The 25,406-nt window shown below is 43.2% G+C and overlaps 1 protein-coding gene across 1 annotated transcript in view; it reads left to right on the top strand.

The window, feature by feature from the left end:
* The window catches only part of LOC136851878 (probable phospholipid-transporting ATPase IIB), a 351,307-nt gene that overhangs the window by 177,605 nt on the left and 148,296 nt on the right, over positions 1–25,406 (top strand). Inside the window, exon 16 of the mRNA XM_067126209.1 lies at positions 338–511. Within this exon, the coding sequence (XP_066982310.1) occupies positions 338–511 (174 nt within the window). The remainder of the gene's footprint in view (positions 1–337; positions 512–25,406) is intronic.

Here is a 25,406-nt window from a genome sequence, read left to right as displayed (position 1 = left end):
GTTGTGCTATAGTATTCTGCTTATACAGGTTAGCAGATTTTCTCCATGCAGTTAGAGTGGGAGGCTAGTAGAATAGTTATCACTTACATTCTTGAATACAGTAAATGTAAATGGTGGGTGCTTGAGAATGTGTTTAGAGAACTGATTGTATGAAATTATAAATGATTTATAAATTACTATGAATCGTGTGTCGAAAGCAGTCTTTTTAGTACCATACATATATTACAATAGCTTTTTAGGTATGAAAACTTGTATAGAATGACTGGAAAATAGTCAACCCAAGGTACATTAAATGGTCAATAGTTTAACTGTGATATTAAAGTAGAATATCTTCCAGATATGGATGTTGACTGGTGATAAACTGGAAACTGCCACATGCATTGCCAAAAGCTCTCGTCTAGTGTCACCAAATCAGGGGCTTCATGTCATGGGTAATGTCACAGCCAGAAGAGAAGCACATCTTGAGCTTAATGCCTTGAGAAGAAAAAGTGATTCAGCTCTTATAATCAAGGTGATATTTTTTTCTTAATCTCTTATTATTTTCCAAAAATAAGGAAAGGTAAGCAGATTTTTATGGTAGCGAATGTACGAGAGTTTCTTCATCTCCAGTTTTCTTGAAATTTAAGGACAAGAAACTAGCTGATGCACTTAGCACTAGGGTTATTTATTAATATGTTTCCAAGCTTTTTTATAAAGCCTGTAAGTTGTGGTTCAGTTGTAATAATCAAAATACGACCAAATTAAGTACATGTTTCACTCTGTTTTGTCTTAGTTGGCATTGCATAACTGCATTTACTAATCTAAGTCATAGCTTAATGATTTGTTACCTCTGAGTAATGAAGCGTAATTTGTATCCTTCTCTGAACTAACCCAACTGATAAGGCTTACTCTAGATCCCCCAACCTTCAGACATAGGATTTTTTAAAAGAAAATGTTTTCATACAAACCCATTATTGATAATTAGCACTTTTTGTACCTCAAAATTGTCCTAGACATTTGTGAACCCTCTCCTGGCCTTGTCCTCTCCTACAGTCTGCATCATTATATGGAAAAATGTGTTATATGTGAATTAAAACATTATATGTTCCTTATCACCCCATTAATCTCAAGATGTCAGAATTGCCATATAGCTTATCAAGTATTTACTGTCACTGGTACCAGCATATATGTAACAACTACTTTTTCTCTATTATGCCTGTTTTTTTTGCATCGTTCTATATTTTTCTTATGTGAAAAGCAAATGGTAAATTTTTGTTTCTTTACCATTTCTTTATATTTTTTGATCTTGAGTATTTTTGTATTTTTGGCACACCAGGTATTGTAAACTGCTTGTGGCATTCCTATTTAGTGATTTAATTAAGGGATTTTGACAAAGGAAAAATCTATTTCTGAGGGGAGACCTGTGTCACCCGGTGAAATTACCATTAAGCACTAATTTCTAGGTATAAGTATTGCTAAAAATACCAGAGAAAAAAGCTATCAGGAATGCTGGGGTTACTACCCCCAGTTCGATCATCTATAATCAAATAGACGTCGGTATATATAAGGGTGAGTGTATGATGTCACTGTCACAGGCCTCTGCTCTGTAGAGATCTCCAATGTCAAAACCCCGGAAAGTGATGAGCCGACCACTTGTACAGCCAACACTCCGCCCGACCGCCAACCAACGCCCCAGCGCCATCTTGAACCATTCCCAATTTAGCACCCACCCCAAGATTGGTATGCCTACCAGGGTGGGAGACTCAGAACATGGGTGGGTCACCGGGTGACACAGGTCTCCCCTCAGAAATAGATTTTTCCTTTGTCAAAATCCCTTTTCTGAGCTCGACCTGTGTCACCCGGTGAAACTGTAATAGAGAATCATACAAAGCTTGGAGAAACCCTTCAATAAAACAACCAGTTAGATGGAAATAAATAAGAGTACCAGTACAAACTTTAATTTAATTATCCCAGTAGCAAAAATATAACAAGAATAATGAACAGTATAAAACATGATTAATGACTAGGGATAAATATGTATAAAAAACTGGAAGGTACCAAGACTTAAATACTAATAAGTACAAAAACTGGAAGGTACCAAGAAACTTAAACACTAACACAACAGTAAATGTTACAATATCACATGACAAGGAGTCAGGCTGTGAAATAAGCATGCCTGACCTAAGAGTAGATGGAGGTAAGTAAATGAGGCAGGCAGGCGAGAGAGGAAAAGGACAGGGTAATTAAGATCAATACACTAATCTGAGGGTTGGAAGGAACAATGCTTCCTGCAGCCACTGTAGAGAACTTCAGAGCTTCCAGTGATTTAAGATAGTGGCGTTTGAACACTGATGGTGATTTCCAGCCCGTATATTTTTTAAGATCTTCAAAATTCATATTATGGAAATAATTAGTGGAGGTGGCCACTGCTCGGATATCATGAACCTTAGGTACTGAATCTGGGTTAGCTTGTTTAATAAAATAAAGTATTTGTTGCCTGATGGCCTTTAAGGAAAGTGTTCCCCTTTTCCCTGATAAAAAGAGGACCAGACAATACCTGAGAAGTTCTATGTAAATAAGCCTTTAGGGTAGTGACTGGGCATAAGGACGGATCCTGTGGAAGGGGGATAAACTTCCAAGGGGACCACCTATCCTGTGGATCTTCATTCTTGGCTAAAAATCTTTGATCCGGGGATAGTAGAACTTCTCCTGACGGGAGGAAATCAACATGGTTCGAACCTCTAGAGAGAGCGGACAGTTCAGAAATTCTGGCACCTGAAGCTAGGCTAATTAAGAATAATGTTTTCCTTAACAGACTCAAATATGGACACTGTTCATTATCAGTGTCCGATGCTAATTTCAGTACGTCACTTAGGAACCAAGAAACCGTGTGTGGACGGGTTGCTGGTCTCAGACGAGCGCATGCTCTAGGGATTGATGAAAAGTATGAATCTGTTAAGTCAGTATTGAAGCCATGTAAAAATATCTTTTTTAAGGCTGACTTTGCTGTGGTAATAGTACTCGAAGCCAGACCTTTTTCAAACAATGACCTGAAGAATGATATTGCCAGATTCGTGGTCATTACTTGAGCTTCAGATTCTTTCAGGAATGATGCTAACTTTTTAACTGCTGAATCATACTGTCTGAGAGTAGAGTCCCTTTTATCTGATTCTAAGAACAATGTATTAACAGGATCAATATCCGCACCTCTCTGAGCAGCGAATTTCATGAAGTCCACAAAGCCAGGGCATTTAGAATTCTTGAGGAAGCTGACACAGTCCGAGTTTGTACTATTTGGGTCAACTGTGGCCTGGGTATTTGAATGGGCTGAGCTTCAACTCCAGAAGAAGAGGAAACCAACTGCTCTTGGGCCAGTTGGGTGCTACCAGAGCCACTTGACCTTTGAATGACCTGAGCTTGTGCAAAACTTTCATCAACAGGTTTATTGGTGGAAACAGATAGATTTTCTGCCACATGTTCCAGTCTATTGACATTGCATCTGTGGAGTGAGCCAGAGGGTCCAGGTTGGGAGCAACGTAACATGGAAGTTTGTGGTTGCTCTCTGTGGCAAACAAATCTACCTGGAGACCTGGAACCTGACGATGAATCCACTCGAATGAAGTTTTGTCCAGGGACCATTCCGACTCCAGCGGAGTTGTCCTGGATAGAGAGTCCACAATGACATTCCGGACTCCTGCGAGATGGGTTGCTGACAGGTGCCAACTGTGCTTTTTCACCAGGGAGAAAATAGCTTTCAACACTTGATTGATCCGGCTCGATTTGGAGCCCCCCTGTTTATACAATGCACTACTACTGCACTGTCCAAAACCAGTCTGATATGTATCTGTCTGGGTGGACGCAGTTTTTTCAGAGTTAGAAATACTGCCATTGCTTCTAGAATGTTGATGTGGAACTGGCGGAACATTGTGGACCATGTACCTTGAACTTTTATGTGTTGGGAATAACCTCCCCAGCCGCTTAGGGAAGCGTCTGTGTGAATCACCAGTGATGGATGAGGAAACTGGAGGGGTACTGACTTTGATAGACTCTTGACTGTGGACCACGGCCGGAGTCTTTTCCTCAACACTAGCGGAATTAATGACACCTTGTCTCTGAGTTTGATATTGGCACGTCTCCGCCACACTCTGTTTATGTCTTTCAGTTTGGCTTTCAGAAGCAGATCTGTAACAGATGCGAACTGAAGAGAACCCAGGACCCTTTCCTGAGTACGGCGAGAGGCTTTCCTGCTTTTGAGGAACTGCCTGGTGGCTTTGGCTATTTCCCTCCTTTTGGCTGGCAGAAGAGATAGTTTGTGTGAGTCTAGGTCCCACTGGATCCCCAGCCACTGAAATCGAGCCTCCTGAACTAAGTGGGATTTCTCCCTGTTTATCTGGAAGCCTAGGGATTCCAGGAATTGATCACTATGGCTGTAGCTCTCCAGCATTCCTCGGCGTTGGATGCCCAAATTATCCAATCGTCTAAGTATGCGGCTAACATGATCCCCTGGGACCGTAACTGTTGAACTACCGTTTTTGCCAGCTTGGTGAATATTCTGGGCGCTATGTTGAGCCTGAATGGCATGACTCTGAATGAGTAGGCTTGATTTCCTAGTCTGAATCCTAGGTAAGGAGAGAAGTTTCTCGCAATCAGGACGTGATAATATGCGTCTGAAAGATCTATAGAGGTGGTGATGGCTCCAAGGGGAAGTAGGGTCCGCACCTGTGAGATTGTAAGCATGCGAAATTTGTCGCATTGAATGTAAAGATTGAGACAAGACAAGTCTAGAATTACTCTTTGCTGACTGGAACCTTTCTTCGGGACGCTGAACAGTCTGCCTTGAAATTTCAGGTGTCTCACTTTCTTTATAGCCCTCTTTTGCAGCAGTTCCTTTGCGAAGTCCAGGAGGGCTTTGGATGGGGGCTGATGGAACCTGACTAGTGGGGGAGGATCCTTGCTCCAACTCCACCCCAGACCTTTGGAGACTATGCTGTGGGCCCACGGGCTGAAGGTCCACTGGTCTCGAAAAAGATACAGCCTCCCGCCTACCTGAGGAGGCTCACTGGGAGGGGGAGGGCTTACTTCCTCTGCTGCCCTGGCCTCCTCTCCCCCGAGAGAGGGAACGTAATGCAGCCTTACCTCTGAAGGAGGCTCTTGCTCTGCTTCCCCTTGTGTTCCGGTTAAAACCCCGAAACGACCCCTGGCTCTCATACGAGGGTTGAAAGCCGGAGCGTGGCAAAGGTTGGGGAAGCAAGGGAATGCTGAGCAGGCTGCATCAGCACGAACTGTTGAGGCTGGGCCTTGGAGGTTGAAGGCTGACCGACCTGGGAGACCCCAGTGGGAACGGAGACTCTGATTTGCCCTGGTTGCCTCTGCCAGGACACTGCTCACTTCGCTCTCGGGGAAGATACTGGCACCCCAGAAAGAGCTTTTCATGATCCTATTAGGCTCATGCCTTATGGTGGCGTCCGCAAAGATGTGTTTGCGGCAGTTCATTCTTGCCACCATAAAGTCATATAGATCCGCTTGAAATCCCGCCAGCAGAGATTTGGTCAGGACTTGGAAGAGAGGATCCTCAGAGTAAATCACAGCAGTTGCTTCCCTCAGGCACAGGGAATTCATAGACCGACTCAGCCTGCACCTGGCCTCAAACTCTGCTTTCAGAAGAGCCTCCGGAAGCTTGGGAAGCTGTTCGCAAAACAAAGTCGAAGCGCAGTCCGGGTCGAGTCTGCCCACCGTAAATGTGGCTGGAGCTCCTGACCAAAATTCTGAATCTCCGGGGAAGACCAGGGAAGTGGGATCTGTCTCCCTGAGCTGAGGCAGCGGCTTACCCTCTGTGCATGCCTGAGAGGTCAACAAGGCTACCTTTGACATGCTGGGAGTAGGAACCTTATCCCCCAAAGAAAACATAGTAAAATTCCCTTTGAAGGGGGTCAGCTTGGTATTATCTGCCTCCCACTCCGTCAGGGTGCGCAGCAAGGCAGACTGGGCTTGGTCCCTCGGGAAAATAACCGTTTCCTTAGGGACTTTGTCTGACCTAATCCATGCCTCTTCTGTCAACCTGGCGTAGCCTGGGTAGGGAGGCACCAGGTCGGGTGGGAAGAACTCCAGCTCTTCCAACCTGCATGTCCCTAAACCCTCAATTGTAAGGGTATCTTCATGCCGGGGAGCATGAAGAGCCAAACGCCAAGGGTTTCCCTTATCAAAGGGAGGAAGGGTGGAGGCATCCAGAATGGGGTATGACTGCACCGCCCCTCCGGAGCGCACGAACCCGGAGAGCACGCTCTCCTGGTTCTGCATCCTCTCAGCTAAAGACTTCCAATGATCATCAGAAGCCTTAAGGCCCGAGGCGAGCTGAGAAGAAAGATGGCTCAACTTATCATCTACCTTCTTATCGAGCTTTTGCAGAAGGAATTCTGCAAAAGCCTCAGGGTCAAAAGCAGGCTGAGGGGGGGGCTCGCCTTAACTGCCCTGGATCTCGACCCCTTGACAGGGGGAGTAGCCTTACTAGTTGAAGCCACCGGACTAGACGCCCGTGACTTCAAGGGAGGTAGAGGAGTAGCCTTGCGAGAACTAGAGGACTTGTAGCCCTTGGACTTCAAGGTCTTCTTCACCTTGGGGACAGTAGATCTCGACCTGTCCTCAAGGTAGGAAGACTTCTGGAACCCCTGGAAGGAAGAAGTTGAAGAAGAAGGAGAGTTAAAAAGGGAGCTCGCTCCCCCTGCCTCACTTACCTTCTACCTGGTCCGGTTCGACGTGCATAGGTTCAAGGTCGAGGTTAATGGCGGCCACTTCCTCTGTCACCTCCCCGCACAGGTTGTCATCTTGGGAGGGTTGCATCTCCACCGGATCTGTTCAATTAAAGGGGCAGCTACTTCCGCTGGGACTGCAGCAGAGATCTGGGCGCCGGGGTAGAGAAGGTTGCAGATAAATTCCGACAGAATGTAAGGCTTCCCCGACAGGATGTTCCTCCCAAACCCGCTGACCCAGGCCTTCAGGGTCGACAGCGAAGAGTCACGGGAAGTACGGTCGGCCTGGAAGAGAACAAAGGCTCACTAAACCAGACACCGGACGTTATATTCAACAATATAAGCAATGCAGTCAAGTAAGACTAAAGGCTAGCGGACTTGAAGCTTACCGACTCGTCCAACACCTGCTCATACAGAGCGTAGCACACTTCACAACCGTCCGGGTGCCAGACAACCAAATCCCCCACCCGGACTGCACAGCTGGAATGGGAACGGCAAACCATGTGGCCGTAAGGTTGATGTAAGACCGCCGTGCACCCGGTCTCCTGACAGCGTACCATCTGTAAGTGGATAGATGATACATGAGTATGCTAATTAAGGCGCGCCGGAGTAGAGCCAGCGGAGATAGAAGCCTTAAACTAGTGTGGGTGATGGAGCATGCTTATTGACAAAAATTAGAACCTGCCGGAGTAACCCAGCTGAATAAAGATAATATACAATACATGAACAGATGAGTTAAGGACCGCCGGAGTTAATCCGACGGTTATAGTACACTTTAACCTAAGGTCATGCAACATTTCAGTTAGCAATTAACATGAAATAATAAATGAAAACAAATACTGCCGGACTCTGGCAGTGTTACATAATGGTCAACTTATTTGTGTAAACAGCAGTACATGGCTGGTTATGATATTCCGTCCTGGATACCTCAGACATCCCGCTACTTCAAACCTCTGGTAACGGTGGAGGGGGGACGGAGAGTCGAACTCAAAACTGGATCGGCTCTCACGCTTGTGGCGGAGAACAGGTAGTGAAAAGCGCCAACCGACCGAGAACCAAACCCACCGGAGTGGTAACGGGCAAGAAAGCAACGGGAGATCCGAAAAACCCAGCGGAAAAGAACCAGTGAAAGTCAAGATAGAAACCCTGGACTTGTGTACGATGCTCTAGCTAACCCGGAGGAAAGCGAACAAACGAGACACTAGCGAGATGGCGGAAACCGTAAGGCGGAGGCCAGATAGGTGGGAAACACTTACCTGGACGCCGGCCTAGACTACGGGTTGCCAGTCATAAGAGACCGACGTCCCTCACGCGGGGAGGGAGAAAGATTACACGCCACACGCTAAGGAGCAGGGAGGGAATAACAAAATGGAGGGGTCGAGATAGAGCGGCCAGGTGGATGGGAAAAATCCCCCGGACACATATAGAAACTCCCCACAGGGTGCCGGTCATGGAGACCGACTTCCCTCACGCAGGGAGAAACTGAAGACACCCGCCAAATGTTACAGAATGGGTAAGGAAAGCTAGGCTAACAACATGAAAAACCCGAACTACCTATGACTCCCAACCCTCCCCCAACGTCAAAACCTTTTGACTGGGAGAAGGTGAAAGAGGAAGGAAGGGGGTGTGGGAGAGAAATTCCACGATGAGGTCTGGCCACCCACCAACACCGACAGACTGGGCGGTTAATAGGCTATATTTACTGAGGAGACCCCCTTCCTATATTAACCTACCCCCGAAACCAACTGGTCTGATCAGATATACCAGAACAGAGGAAGGGGGGAGGGGGGGTCTCCGATGCCTAAGAACACCCTTCAAACATAACGGTATGGTCGGATGTAAATAATATAAATGTACATATAAAAATATATAAGAACTTGTGCTAAGGGTATGGCCTAACAGCTCGCGACATGCTGGCAGCGGGAATGATAATGAAAATGGCCGCCCCTGACGCTGAGCCAAAGACAATTCTAATCCAAAAATATACATGTTATCCATCACTTTATATATCAGGTAAACCGTTAGCAAGACAGTACCACCTTGGAGGATATATTCTTTCAACGCGAGAGGAAAGTGCCCACGAAAAGAGAAAATAAAAGAACACAAAAACGAGAGGGGAGAGCCTCCCCAAGCAGCACAATTATGTTACGGTACTGGCACCACATCCCCCGTGATGAAGGAGCAATCCGTCCAAAAGGAACTTCCTGAAGGGGTATAATAACAGAAAATACAAAATAGATATATATAACCAAGTGAAACACCCACAGAATCACGCTGCTAAGGTATTCCAACAAGGCCAATATGGCGGCTTTAGACGAACGTAGGGAGAAACGCCTGATATATTTAACCTCGTAATATTGAATTAGAGATCAAATAAAGCCTCTATAACTATAAAACCCCACAAGAAGATGGTACTTAACTTAGTAGCGGTGAAATCCTGAGCGGAAGACATGATGAGCCAAAAATCGGCAAAGAAAAAACCACAAGCACAAGCATACCGCAACTACAACGAAGGCGTGCTAGAATGGAATGGTTCAAGATGGCGCTTGGGGCGTTGGTTAGCAGGGTGTTGAGTGTTGGCTGTAGGTCGGCTCCTCACTTTCCGGGGTTTTTGACATTGGAGATCTCTACAGAGCAGAGGCCTGTGACAGTGACATCATACACTCACCCTTATATATACCGATGTCTATTTGATTATAGATGATCGAACTGGGGATAGTAACCCCAGCATTCCTGATAACTTTTTTCTCTGGTATTTTTAGCAATACTTATACCTAGAAATTAGTGCTTAATGGTAATTTCACTGGGTGACACAGGTCGAGCTCAGAAATTTAATTTTCTTAAGATATAGACATCTGTTCTTGCTGCCTATAATTGCAATATATACTGATTATTGCTTTTTACTTGTGTAAGTGATGGGGTTTAGTCTTTTCTTATCACTGTTTATGTATCGTACCTTGTATTCATTGTATTTTGTATTGGTTCAATGTTTTGTGTAAGTTCAGCAGCCTTATTTTTTAAATTTTTGTGATAAGTTTTTGTTTATTTTTGTGTTGTTCCTTGTTTTGCTGTATCTTTTGCTATGCCTCAACAAACTTTTCAAGGTATTCTTGAATCCTATTGCCATCAGTTGTCTTTTCTTTTGTCCTATGCCAGGTGTGTGAGAGGAGGTGCACCATCTGTCACTAAGGGAATCTTGAAGTAACATGGTGTCTCCATAGAGTTGCCTGTCTCAGAGTTTATGCTAATCACTGGAAAGATTCTGTCAAGGATTGTGCCAGCCATCGGCACCTTTATCACCATAGTAGTGAACCAGATGACTGAGCTAACTTATTTAACAAGAATTTGGTTTCAGCACTTGAACTGTGACTTCACAACTGAGAGCCAGAAGAGCAGTAGCAGATCTCAGCATGAAGTCCATATGTCAGGCTTGATGGAGGTTGTTCTGAATATTGTACCCCTAGGGGTAGTAGAGCCAAATTCACATTGAAGGAGTCAGAATCTAGTACTAGTGGACAGTACCATATGATACTGACCAGAGTCAAGCAGTTAACCAGCCATTGATTGTTAGACAGGGTTCATGCTTTAGCCAAGAAGTTTGCAGTAGCAGCAATTGCTGCTTGTTTGTTGTACCCCACAGCTGCAGTTAGGCATTGTCACCTGAGATCTCTCTGGCTTTTCAGGGACCAGACAGGAAACCAGGAAGCTTGCACCCAGATACACTCAGGACTCCTGTGGCTTTGAAGACTTATGTCACATCTAAGACTCCATTTCCTCCAGTGACTCCCATTAAGGTGATTTCACTTTTGGTTGGACAATGAGCAGTGCTGTGCAAGTCAAACATTCCAGAGGAAAAGATCCAGAAGCTGTCAGGGCTTAGCAGGAAGAGGCCTCCTTTTCTGAGGGTGTAGATTGGGTCTGAGATTTTTTATTACTAGTGGCTAGAGCAATGAAAAGCAGAGATATCAGCCGTGCAACTTATAGTAAAGACACAAGAGACTACTCAGTGAGCTGTGTTGTTCACTTGTATGTGTCCACTGCTACTTTAGATGTCATGACTGACATGACATTGAAAATGGAAGGTTGAGAAACAGTCAAAAGATCAAGAAGTCTGATGGCTGCTCTTCATTCATTCTTACTGTCCAACTATAGATTTTACAGCGACACATTATGGGCTTTGATATGACTAACACAGTACTGTACAAGACTCAGAGATTACTCTCCTCAATCCAGTAGTTTCAGCATCATCCAGCCAAGTTGTGGCACTCCCTGATAGGCATCTTGGACCTTTGGAGAAGCTGGCCCTACATGGCTGTTTCAGACAGAGGTCGTTCTGGTTGCAGTTGTTAAAGTGATGATTAGGAATGTTTCTCAACAATTAACAATCAGAGGAGGTCCTGAAGGGTCTTTATTCATGGCAAGACCCTGGTCACATCTCAGTGGGAGTGCCCTTGTCTCCTCTCTTTCTGGAGATTTTAATGTTATGGATGTATGTAGCCATGCCTGGGGAGCCAACTTTGTATCAGCCAGCTACGAGCACCTCATCTGCATAGAATGTAAAACAGTGCATCACTTTGTTCAGTTTTTCAGTTTAAGGCTGTCTTTGTAGGCTTTGGCCTAAATTCTATACAGGTAGTCCCCGGTTATCGGCGGGGTTCCGTTTCCTAGGGTGTGATGATAACCGAAAATCTGCGATTTCGGCGCTTTTTCAGCGATTTTCAGGGGTTATCGGTGCCGAAAAGAGCCTATTTTTGGTTATCCTCGCCTCTGTTAGGTATGTATCGGCACCAGTACCCAATTATCGGCGCCAATAAGCAGAAATCAGCGATTCTTGGCGCCGAAAATTGCTGATTTTCGTTGCAAGACAAGCACCATAAAACCGGATCGCTGTTGATTTTCATTCTTGCAAGACAAGCATTCATTCTGTCATTACAGGAAAAGGTTTTTGCCATTATAATGGACAACCTGAAATATTCATGTTGATGTACCTGTTTGGTATGAGTCTGAAAGAGAAGCTGCCAGTGTACGTGCAACTTGCAATATCCAACAGCAAGGAAGTTGGATGTCATGTTACATATTTGGGAAAACATGCATCTGTATGTTTTTCCATCTTTCAGCCTCATAGCCAGCACTGGATTACATAAAAATGGCGCAAGGTGTTTCCCGTCTGACCACAACAGGAGTGGTTTGCAAAGCTGTTGGTAAGTTGATAGACAACACCAGGGGTCTCCTTACCTATATTAAGCTTTTCAAGCAACAACTTTTCAGAGTTGCACAGCAACCACTTGGAAGTTATCCAGTTGGGTGTCATAGGTCAAGGATTTTCACTTGAGGCCAAACCTCAACCAGTAATCTCTTCAAGGAAAAATATATATTTTTTTTGTCTATCACAGTCATCCTGTTCGACTGGGTGGTTATTTTTTTTAGTGTGGGGTTCCAGGTTGCATCCTGCCTCCTTAGGAGTCCATCACTTTTCTCACTATGTGTGCTGTTTCTAGTAGCACACTTTTCTGCATGAGTCCTGGAGCTACTTCGGCATCTAGTTTTTCCAGATTCATTTTCAGGGATCTTGGGATCATGCCTGTGTTCCTATGATTATGGGTACAATTTCCACAGGCATATTCCATATCCTTCTTATTTTGATTTTCAGGTCTTGATACTTATCAGTTTTTTTTCTTTCTTTCTCATCTACTCTGGTGTCCCATGGTATAGGACATCAATTAGTGGTACTTTCTTCTTGATTTTGTCAGTCAACATCACGTCTGGCGCATTGGCACATATCACCTATCTGTTCTGATACCACAGCAGTCCCAGAGGATCTTTGCCTGGTCGTTTCCTGTCACTCCCTCAGGTTGGTGTTTGTGTCACTTATTACTGCAAGCTAGCTGGTGTTTCTTGCACAGGCTCCAGAGGAGGGCTTTTTAGCTACTGAATCATGCCTCGTTTTGTACTGTTCTGTGCAAGCGCCAGACATTCGTTTGCTATGTGGTTTGGTCTCATCTTTCATATTGCATTTCTTGCATATGGGTGAGATGTTATTTTTATCTATTGATCTTTGGACATATCTGGTTCTTAGGGCCTGGTGTTGTGCCGCTGTTAGCATGCCTTCTGTTTCCTTCTTTAGTTCTTCCCCTCTGTAGCCATTGCCATATTTCATTGCTGGTGAGTTCTTTTGTCTGTCCCGTACTGTCCGTACATTGGTTTGTTGTGCCATTCCTCTGTTCCGTTTTTCATTCTCCTGTCTCTGTATATTTCTGGGTCTTCGTCTGCTTTTATCAGTCCTTCTTTCCATGCACTCCTTAGCCACTCGTCTCCACTGGTTTTCAGATATTGCCCCAGTGCTCTGCTCTTGATGTTTATGCAGTCCTCTATGCTTAGTAGCCCTCTCCCACCCCCCTTCCTTTTGTGTTATGTATATAGTCTGTCTGTTTTTGCTCTTGGGTGTAGTGCTTTATATTGTCATGTGTTTTCTAGTTTTCTGGTCTATGCTGTGGAGTTCAGCCTTTGTCCACTCCACTGCTCCTGCGCTGCATCTGATTACTGGTACTGCCCATGTGGTTATGGCTTTCATCATGTTTCTGGTGTTGAGTTTTGACATGAGTATCACCTTGAGTCTCTTCATATATACTTACCTGATTGTGTCCCATCTCTTGGCATTTTATATCCTCTCCTTCAATTATTCCCAGGTATTTGTATCTTGTCTCAACTATGTGTTTGATGCTATTCCTGTCTGGCAGCTGTATCCCTTCAGTCCTTGTTACTTTGCCTTTTTGTATCTTGACCAAGATGCATTTTTCTATTCCAAACTCCATCCTGATGTCCCCAGATACAGTACTTACAGTCTGGAGTAGGGTATCTGTTTCCTTGATGATCATACCATACAGCTTGATGTCGTCCATGAACATCAGATAGTTAATGCTGTTGTCTCCTTTCTTGAATTGGTACCCAGCAACCATCTTCTGCAGTACTTTTGTCATGGGAATCATGGCTACTACGAAGAGTACTGGGGACAATGAGTCACCTTGAAAGATCCCTCTCCTGATGTTAATCTCTGCTAGTCTTATCCCAGAGCTTGTAAGTATTGTATTCCAGTTGCACATTGTATTTTTAAGGAAGCTGATGGTGTCTTCCTCTGCCCCATATATTTTCAGGCATTCTATTAGCCACACGCCATGTGGTATCATATCGAAGGCTTTCTTGTAGTCAATCCATGCCATGCTTAGGTTGGTTCTCCTTCTCTTACTATTCTTCATTACCATTTTGTCTAGTAGGAGCTGGTCTTTTGTGCCCCTACACTTCCTTCTGCAGCCTTTCTGTTGGTGGTGGATGGAGTTTGTATCCTCTAGGTAGTTGTATAGCCTTTCACTGATGATACTTGTTAGTAACTTCCACATTATTGGTAAACAGGTGATAGGCCTGTAGTTACTTGCTGTATTTCCCTTGTTCTTGTCTTTCTGTACTAAGGATGTTCTCCCTGTGGTCATCCATTTGGGCGCGTGGTGGTTATTATTATTGTGTACGTATCGGGATGCTTCTGGGATTTCTGGAGGGTTCTGGGAATTCTGAAGGCTTCTGGGAATTCCAAAGGCTTCTGGGGCTTCTGAAGGCTTCAAGACAATCTCCAGGCTCTTCAAAGCCTTTCGTCTCCGATTTCTTCTCCATAAAACTCTTTTCTTTAGTATTGTGCAAGAATGGGGGAAGACCACATTCATGGAGATGAATTCAAAAGGCTTCTGGGAATTCCAAAGGCTTCTGGTCCTTCCTGGAGATGAAAGGCTTTGAGGATTGCTTTGAGGGAAGCCCACGTTCTTGAAGGGAAGTGGATCCAATGGGCATTTCTCCAAGAATGCTTCAGGAATTGAAGACGGCTTCAAAGGATCCTGGAGTCGTGAAGACGTCTTAAAGATGTTACAATCCAATGGGCGTTTCTCCAGGAATCCTTCAACAGGTGGAAGAATTTCTGGGTGGAATGATTCCGAAGACATATTCTGGATTTCCCCATGAAACGTTTGTTTGTTTGTTTGAATGCACACTTCAGGATTGGCGATCTGTAGCAGAAGGAACATAAGACACCTGAATTCTTGAAGACTTCTTCAGGAAGCTGTGATAATCCAGTGAGTGTTTATCCAGGAGTTCTTCAGAAGCTGAAGACAGCTTCACAGGATCCTGGAGTCATGAAGACGTCTTCAAGAAGACGTTGCAATCCAATGGCCAGTTCTCCAGGAATTCTTCAGGAGCTGAAGATTGCTTCACATGATCCTGGAGTCTTTAAGACTTCAAGAAGACCTTATAATCCAATGGGCTTTTCTCCAAGAATGCTTCTGGTGCTAAAAATGGCTTCAGACTGTGGCAGAATTCAAAACCACAAAAACAACACACAACACAGATACATAGAACACACACAACACTCACCCTGATCCTCGGTTGCTGGGAGATGGATTAAGGGTCCACGGTCGCCAACACAGCACACAAAACCACACAAACAACACTGAAAGCAGACTCTCAACAGAAAAGGAAGAGACACATGCACCGACAACAATGGCATGTGACAGAAAAACACACGACTCACGAAACATACAATAACCGGTATCCAAAAACTCAGATGAACTGAACTGACCACTTTCATGATTGAACCTCAACTCAATACTGAACTACTGACAGACAGACAGACAGCGCCGTAAACAAACTCCAACTAACGACCCTTATCCCTCCTCCAACAACCGAAACACTCACTAACGACAATTACACTTGCTCTCTCTCTCTCTCTCTCTCTCTCTCTCTCTCTCTCTCTCTCTCTCTCTCTCTCTCTCTCTCTCTCTCTCTCTCTCTCACAAAATGTTGGGAAATGCTAAATAAAAATTCATTCATCCCTCTATAATTCTCCCCCTTTTAGCATTTCCCAACCAACACTTTTCACACTGCATTCAAATTGCCTTACGCAACATCCACGGATGCTCACTAGCAGGTCCTTTAGAACGCGTTCGCGGGCACGCAATCATTCTCTCAGACTCACTCTCTCTTCCAGCAACATTCAGATTTACATTTTCTCCTCCATTCTCTCTCAGATTCACGCTATCTTTCTCACTATTACCACTCTCAATTTCATCCACAATCTCATCTATACCCTCTAACTCGTTCCCAAATACCTCCCCCAGTTCTTCAACTAACCCATCCCATTCGCTCATTGACCTTTCCAATTCTTGCAACGATTCATTCATGCTTTCAATCACTGGTATATTACTGTTACGCTCTCTTACTCTTACACTTTCACTCACCTCCAACCGTTCACTCACCCCCACACATTCAGTCAACTCAGTTATATCAAACCCGCATATGCTATACGTTCTATTCATACCATCCCATTCATCCGTATTACACGCTTTATCACTCATTTTCACTTTGGCACTCACACCCCTATCACACAACTTACGATCATTCCGTTCACTCACGTTCTTCCCTTTCTTACGTTTCCTACCATACTCTGTCAAAACAAATTGCTGATCCTCCATACACATATTTCGGTACATCCTTCCAGCTACACATACTTCCCCTACAACATAACTAAGCCCACTGGGACCAACTTCCAACACTTCATACGGACCCTCAAATTTTTCACGCACTTTATTTACATTCAACCGCCCTTTCTTGATTACTTCTTTCAACACTTTCTCGCCCACCTTGTAACTTTCAAACCTCTCATGCGCCTTCTTCCATACCTCCCTATCATTCTCAGATATACCCAATCTCGGTCTCACTATCTTTTCAAAATTTAACACATTTACACGGAGACATACCAATACCCTTATGCACGGTGGTGTTGTATACCCACAACTCTCGCCCAACATTTACATCCCAATCATTATCACATTCAATCATCATACGTAATATCTCCGTCAACGTTCTCACCGTTCGTTTTCGCCAATCCATTCGCACTGGGCATATATGGCGTAGAGTACACATGCTGTATGCCCCAATCACGCAACATTTGCTCAAACTCCCATCCAACAAATTCAGGCCCATTGTCACTCAACATTCGCGTCGGCTTGCACACACACATTAGCAATATCACTTGACCCACCATTCTCGCTACAGTCTCACTCTTTTTGTTCGAATCGCTACTGCATATGCAAACTTACTCAAATGATCTACCATTACAACCATTCCCACATGTCCTCTAGCAGTCAGGCAGGCGACACACAATCAATCACAACCATCTCAAATAACTCTTTCATCTGCAATCGCAACACAGGTGGATTCGCATGCACACTTTGATACTTACCCTTCTGACAGTCCGCTGCGTAATCGCTACATCCGCACAAATTTTATTCGATCCAGGCACATACAAATCTCTCTCATACATTCCCATAATTTATTTTTCCCGAGATGCCCAAACCTATCATGCACTAATAAACACATACCCACGGCTGCATCTTCCGAAAACACTGGCACATACACTTTCCCATCCCACATTCCTTCCTGATGCAAAAATAAGCTATACCTTTACATACAACAAATCTCTTAGCAGATTTCGCTTATACACTTCTAACTCAGACGGCCAACTTCCTACTCTTACACCCTCTAACACACACTCTCTTAACATACTTATTCTCATGCACTGATTTTGTATCTGCTTAATTTCCTCTTCACTCAACAAATGATTTTCACTCCTTGCAATATCTACCATACCTACAAAACTAGTTTTAGACACATCCCCTCCTTTAACCTTCGTTATTTCCCTGCCGCCCTTTCCTAAAATTCCCCTCCCGACATCCACACTTACATCATGCATTCTCAAAAACTCACATCCCAATAAAATATCATATTTATCGTTCGTACTCTCAATTACACAAAAATCACTTTCATCCATCATTACACCCCCAATTTCTAACCGTTCACACACTCTTCCAACCACTGCTACCCCTAAATTTCCAATCCCTCTTACTTCCCCCTGACAATTCCTAATTTCACGTATTCCTCAATTTCTCACATCCATTCTTAAATATGACATTCATACTACACCCGGTATCTACTAACGCAGTCAATCTTACTCCCTTACAACACACTTGCACACTCATGCACTCGTCAGTCTTTCCAGCAAAGCCTCCCTCATGCAACAACCCCTCACGTACATGCATCACATGCACCGCTTGCATCCTAGAGGATTCACCCATTTGAACCCCCTTCACACTCAGTTTCCTGAATTCGCTGTCACAGTCACCCTCTTTCGTCTACATACACTTGATACATGCCCTTCCATTCCACATTCGACACACTTCGCTCTCAGTTCTGAACACATTCTCGCATAATGCCCATTCTTACCACAGTTGCCACATGTTACATTCACTCGGGTACCCCTACAACCATTAGCAATATGACCCACCTGTCTGCACCTGTAGCATTTAACACCCCTATCTTTCGTACACTCACTTACCAAATGTCCCGATTGCCCACACCCGAAACACACTCCTAAAGCCCATCTACATTCATTCTTTGTATGTCCTTCCTTTCCACATCTAAAACACTTCGCTGGACTTCCACTCACCGACCTTCCCCTTTGTACACTACTATCCCTAACCCGTCCAACCTGTTGTTCCCTTACAAACCCACCATTCATCCTCACTGGCACCTCCACATTACTTGCTCTTACACTCCTATCTATTACACTATCTGCCATTCTCATTGGGCCCCTCAACACTGCATCCCTAAAGCTTCCAAACTCTGGCACTCTCTCATCTACCCCAGCCCTTACACTCACACTTCTGCTCTCTTTTATAACCCTGTCAAGCTCATAATCTTCTACAATTTCCAAAATTTCTCCCCAAGTCAACCTTTAACTTGTCCATCTTTTCTTCTCCTTCCGCTTCAAGTTCACAAATTCTCTCACTCCATCTGGCACTGTCTCTAACAACTTTCGTACTAACTCCTTACATTCATCTATCCCATCATCCCCAAACTTCTTCCTTGCCAATGTCTCCAGCCTACAAGCATACAGTGACAAGGTTTCCCCAGCTTTCATTCTTGCCTCATCAAATCCATTCTTCCTCTTATACTTAACACTCGCTTTCATACGCCTCGCTTGCTCAACTAGTCTAGCTTTCACCTTGTCATACTCAACATCTCCCACACTCATAATAACCCTATACATATCAAGCAAAACCCAGTCAAATATTCTCCTAATTCTCATGCCCACACTCTCTTACTCTCCCCATACTTATCCTGACAAAACCTTTCATACTCCCTAAAGAAATCATGCACATCCCTACTTCCATACTCATTATACCTTTCACACTGGGGTACCTCCCTCACATACATAGCCTTTCTCACTTCTTTCTCACTTTCACTCTCACTTTCGCTACTTTCACTCTGTCCTTTCATACCTTCTTCCGAATACAAAGAGTCCACTTCCACACTTACATTCATCTTACTCATTACACTCTTCTTCCCCTTCTTTTTATCCACTTTTATCCATTCACCTCCATCCACCTCACTATCACTACTATCTTTACCCTCTCCCTTCTTTCCTGCCTTTCCCACTTCCTTACCCTTCTTACCAGTTTCCTTTCCTTTTCCCTTCTTCCCTTTTTCTTCCCCTGACTTATCCTTACTTTCCCTCTGTTCCTTCCCTTGCTTTTCATTCCCCTTTTCCTTACCCTGCCTCTCATTCTCTCGTTTCTTACTTCCTATTCCCACATCACTTTCATCACTCACGCTTCCATTCACTTCTTCCTCCTTTCCTTTCTCTCTTGCCCCTTCACACGTTCCAGAGGACCTGCCTCCAACAGCCCCTTCTCCAAAAACACCCTTGAACATACCCTTCACCATTTCTTCCACACCTTTCATCATTCCCTCCAACTTTTTATCCACCCTCTCTTCCATTCTCTCTTCTGACTCTTCATCTCCCATTTCATTTCCTCTTTCGCTCCTTTTACCAATGATCCCATCTCTTCCAACTGAAGCCTCAATTTCTCATTCTCACTCTTTAACCATGCATTCTCCTCTCTCAACCTCACCAGTTCCTCTTCCATCCTGTCCTCCAGTCACACTACCCGCCACCAATCTTAATTGCAACTGCATCACCAGTTGCCCCACGTTGGGTGCCAAATATAATGTGGCGGAATTCAAAACCACAAAAACAACACACAACACAGATACATAGAACACACACAACACTCACCCTGATCCTCGGTTGCTGGGAGATGGATTAAGGGTCCATGGTCGCCAACACAGCACACAAAACCACACAAACAACACTGAAAGCAGACTCTCAACAGAAAAGGAAGAGACACATGCACCGACAACAATGGCATGTGACAGAAAAACACACGACTCACGAAACATACAATAACGGTATCCAAAAACTCAGATGAACTGAACTGACCACTTTCACAATTGAACCTCAACTCAATACTGAACTACCGACAGACAGACAGACAGCGCCGTAAACAAACTCCAACTAACGACCCCTTATCCCTCCTCCAACAACCGAAACACTCACTAACGACAAATTACTTGCTCTCTCTCTCTCTCTCTCTCTCTCTCTCTCTCTCTCTCTCTCTCTCTCTCTCTCTCTCTCTCTCTCTCTCTCTCTCTCTCTCTCACAAAACATTGGGAAATGCTAAATAAAAATTCATTCATCCTCTCTATAAGAGGATCCTGAGTCATGAAGACGTCTTCAAGAAGACATTATAATCCAATGGGCGTTTCTCCAGGAGTCCTCTGGGAGGTGGAAGAATTTTGGGTGGAATGATTCCAAAGACAGATTCTGGACTTCTCGATGGTACGTTTGTTTGTTTGTTTGAATTTACACTTTGAGATTGTGAGGCTGCAGCAGACGGTGCCAAAGACAGCTGGATTCTTGAAGACTTCAGGAAGCCAAGATAATCCAATGGTCGGTTCTCCAGGAGTTCCTCAGGAGCTAAAGACAACTTCACATGATCCTGGAGTCTTTAAGACTTCAAGAAGATGTTATAATCCAATGGGCATTTCACCAGGAATGCTTCAGGAGCTGAAGATGGCTTCAAAGGATTCTGATGTCGTGAAGACGTCTTCAAGGGTGCTGCAAGTCAAAATTATTACAGGAACTCACAGAGGCACATCAACAAAGCTCAAGGACAAACTTTCCTTGTTTTATGATGAAATAAAATGTGTTGAGATTGAGTACTATTAACAAAATGTTTACAGATTTGTAAGGACATAATTTTATTGTATAAAAATAACGTACATGTAGGAAATCCTCTTCAAATCAAAACGTAACTTGCTTGGCCTTTAGAATTTATGAAGATTAAATTTAATTAACCTCGTGTGGGAACTATGAACCACCTGCATTATGAGGATCGTAGTAAATACTACTCCTGTTATACAACTTCAGTATTAATTACATCAGAACTTTAACATCGCTCACATTTGCTAGTTGTTATTATTATTATTATTATTATTATTATTATTATTATTATTATTATTATTATTATTATTATTATTATTATTCAGAAGATGAACCCTATTCATAGGGAACAAGCCAACAGGGGCCATTAACTTGAAATTCATTCTACCAAGGAATATGGTGTTTATTTGAAAGAAGTAACAGAAGTTAATAGGAAATACAGAAAGAAGAGACCAAAGAAAAAATAAATTAACAAATTGATAAATAGATAAATATGTAAGTGATAATATACAAGGAGAATTGCTTTAGGGTTGAAATGTATTGCATCTTCGCTTGAACTTTTTAGGTTTTAATTGCACATCCTCAGGGAGACTCTTCCTCAGTTGCTACATTAGGGAGAGGGTCATTAATGCAGTTGACTCCACTATTCCTGTGATAACAGGCATTCTTCTTTACTACAGGTTGACCATCACTAATCCGGCAATCAGTAGTCCGGAACAATCAGTAATCCGGCACAAATTTCGGCTAGAGTAATTTCCAATGTTTCCGCACTAATTTTTAAATTTCCTGGGTCACTGCGCTAACTTCGCTCGCCGGCTGCTTTGATTTGGTGGCGCAGTGTGCTGCATCAACAAAATGGTAGCCTAGCCTACATTATACTGTACTCTGTTCACATATTAACAGTATTATACAAACATCAACATAACGAGTGTGCATCTTTTTCATGTATCTTTTAAAAAGTTATGCCTTACTACATTGTTTCCAATTGCGTATATTCTCATATTGCTTTTGTATTATAAATTGCGATCAATGTTTTGTTTTGAATTCGATATCGCGGTGTTTATTTCGCCACATTTAACTAAGTTCAAAGCGCTTTTCTTGCTTCTGGTTAGTGTAAATGAATATGGATACTTTATTTATTTGGGACACAGATATTTTTTGTTATACGAAGTGTTTTTAAGTCTAAATATAACTTAAATACGTTTCGTTGTGAAATTAATTTAGCTATTTTTTCATTAATATATGACGTTCGCGGGAATCGTGGCTGGCAGTTCGGGGGCATGTTTGTTTTGTGTAAAAAAAAAATCAGGATTCTGCTGGCTATTTTCTTTTGATTTCATCATAATATTAACTTTACGTACTTATCTTTTATCAGCGTGAAAACAGTGGTAATTTGTATTCTTTCATGCCCAGTAGTTTTGATTAAAATACATTCTCTCCAGTTTTATTTACGGTCGAGTTTCATCCATGTTGCCGATGCACAATAATTTATAGTCATTAGCAGCTTGAACATTGTTTTCTCAGCTTCAGCTACAACTTACAGCTTAAAGTTACTGTAGCAGTGTATTTCCCTGCCGATCTTTTCTCCAAAGCGAATAAGGGTATAGTGTAAATTATATATCAGTCCTATTGTACAGTACTTAACGTCATTTGTAACATAACTACGGTAATTGTGTATTATCGTACAATGGTTGAAATACAAGCAAAACATTTGTTATCCAATATGATTAGTAGCAAAACAACAGTTTCCCTTTCGGTTGTTTATTGCTGTACACATTTATGCAAGAGTATAACGTTACTAACAATACTTTTATCATTCTCTTTTACTTTTTTAACTAGCAGATGGAATAAAGAGATGGAGGAAAAGAAGTTATTCTATTGTAAGTTGGTCTCTCTCGCTGCCTGATTGTACCTGCTGCCTGCGCCTGCGCGAATTCTAAAAATATTTCCTAAATATTTTCGTACCGGTATTAATTGCTAACCCCATCGTAATCGTAAACTCAAAATATCGTAAGTCAAATTATCGTAACTCGAGCACTACTTGTATTTGATAATTGTCTTTTCTTTATTAACCAACTTGTACTGATTTATATGATATTTTAATGCTAAGATGAGGTGCTTAGCTACTGGATTTTGTGTATTCTAGCCTAATAGAGGGCTAATCCGGCAAAATGGCTAATCCGGCACCCTCCAGGTCCCAATGATGCCGGATTAGTGATGGTCAACCTGTACATTGCTACAGGCAGTTGACAGTATCCACTATTAAGAGTTGTAGATCTACTTTCAGGCAGGTGTTTGAACTTCAGGGTTAGGATGTGGGCATTCTTCTTTACTGCATTGCTACAGAAAGTTGACAGTATCCACTATTAAGATTTGTAGATCTACTTTCAGACAGTTGTTTGAACTTCAGGGTCAGGATGTGGGCATGTCAATTGAAGTTAAAGTAGATGCTGCCCTCCATTGAACAATGTGATCATGGGCCAACTTAAAAGTCATAACTTCCTTGTTTCTCATTCAGTTTTCATAATTTAAAAGCCATTTTTATATATGTAACTTGCCCAGTAATTAAGCTAAGAGTTTCTCTTGCCTCGGCAGCTCAGATTCAAAAATTCGCGGGTTAGCGCTTCATTTTAGTGCAGGTGACTTGGCTCGCTCACTAACAAGAGTATCAGGAACTACTTGGCAAATACTCGTCATTACGTTTCTGCCAATGCTCAAGTCAACACAGAGCATGTTTGTCAGCTTTGTTCTTAAATTTGCCAGTCAGAGACCGGATTTTGGTGATGTTTTATCGCTGATTTCGGGTAGCCTTCAAGCTTGCAGCATTCTGCAGAGTTTTTGATTGTTTTGTTTAAGTTGTCATATTTCGCAACAGTAGCGAATATATAATCAATTGTTTAACTACCAGTAGCGTAGTTTAACCGACGATATTGCATTTACCTGTGAATGTAAACATGTTCGTTGCCGAACCAGTAATAATTTTTTTGTACACTTATCTGCAAGTATTCGCTACCTTTTTTTTTTTTTTGATTAGCGTAAAAAAATGTTAATATTGCATTATCTACCCAACCAATATTTTCGTTAATGAAATGCTTAACTGTAAATCTCAAATAATGTGTGACAGAAATTGAGATATGTATATATGATGGTATTCTGTTACTTCATCTTAATCTGTAAAGGTTAATTTGCCTTCTCTGAGTAGTGTAATAAACGTAACCTTGTATTCGCTACCAGACTGATATTTTGAGAATGAAATGCATACTGCGAGTCTCAAATAATGTTTGATAAGTATTGAGGTATGTATGTACGATGCTGCTCTGTGTACTTCAGCTTTGGTTGGTAAAAGTTAACTTTCCTTTTCCGATAAGCATAAAAAAACGCAATATTGTTTTCGCCATCAGACCGATATTTTCAGAAATGAAATGCGAATCCATAAGTCTCAATTAGCATTTGAAAGGAATTGAGATATGTGTATAATGGTACTCTGTGTACTTTGTAAATTTGTCCTTAAAGAATTAATTGAACATATTATTACACTTTCCTTTGCAGAGAACTGAAAAGTGTAAGGGCAGGAATGGAGTAGGAGAGAATTGTGCTCAGTGTTTTGGTAATTATGAGCTTTTGGAAGATGACAGGAATCCTGAAGAGTTCCACATTTTTAGCTCCTTCTATGAGAACCCAGTAGTGCTCTCCTGCTCGAGCTACTGGCTCGACTGGCACCAACTGCAGAACGCTCGGCGCCATCTTTCGGGTGCTTGGCGCCTCGGCATCCGTTCTCGGGCACTCGGCGCCAGTTACTGAGATCATGGCACCGTCTCTCTCCTCCTGCTAACCTTCCTGCCCACTTTATCCACTTGCTCCCATGCCTGGCTCCCTCGCTTCCCTCTCGTGCCATTGCCAGTCTTGTTTTATGTTAACAGATGTTAACCCTGTGATAGTGAAGTGTTGTGCAGTGGAGGTGTCTACTCATCCCTCGATTCTCCTAGACAAAGGTCCTGTCATACTCCCCCAAAACCTGGGAGGAGACATACTGGAAATCCATGGGAGGTCGGGGGGTTTACACATGGGTATTCACCCCCTCAGTCGAGCCTGTTGCCGGTCCCAGGTATCGACTGACAGCCACTGGAAAGGCGTTTTATGGATGTGTAGTGGAGGTGGTGGCCATGTGGCCCTTATCAGCTCTCCTAAACCCAGTCCCTATCAGACTCTCCTAAACCTGGGAGGAGACATACTGTCAGTCTATGGGAGTCCGAAGGGGTTTTGCCCCCGGATAGCTGCCCCTCAGTCGAACCTGCTGTCCGCAGGTGTCGATGGACAGCCATGGGAATGGCGTCCATAGAGATGTGTCTTTTTCTAGTGATAGTCCAGTGTAGAAAATGCTGACAGCATTTTTTCTAATGAATAGTGGCCATTGAAGAGGCATTTTTTCTGATGATCTTCACTCTTCTCTGCTCTCCTGTGAGTGTCTCGGGGAGCAGGAGTATAGCCCACACCTTATTTCTAATGCGACAGCCTTGTGC

Source organism: Macrobrachium rosenbergii, chromosome 24 (assembly GCF_040412425.1).
Source record: "Macrobrachium rosenbergii isolate ZJJX-2024 chromosome 24, ASM4041242v1, whole genome shotgun sequence".
NCBI lineage: Eukaryota > Metazoa > Arthropoda > Malacostraca > Decapoda > Palaemonidae > Macrobrachium > Macrobrachium rosenbergii.
This window is presented reverse-complemented; position numbering and strand designations above follow the sequence as displayed.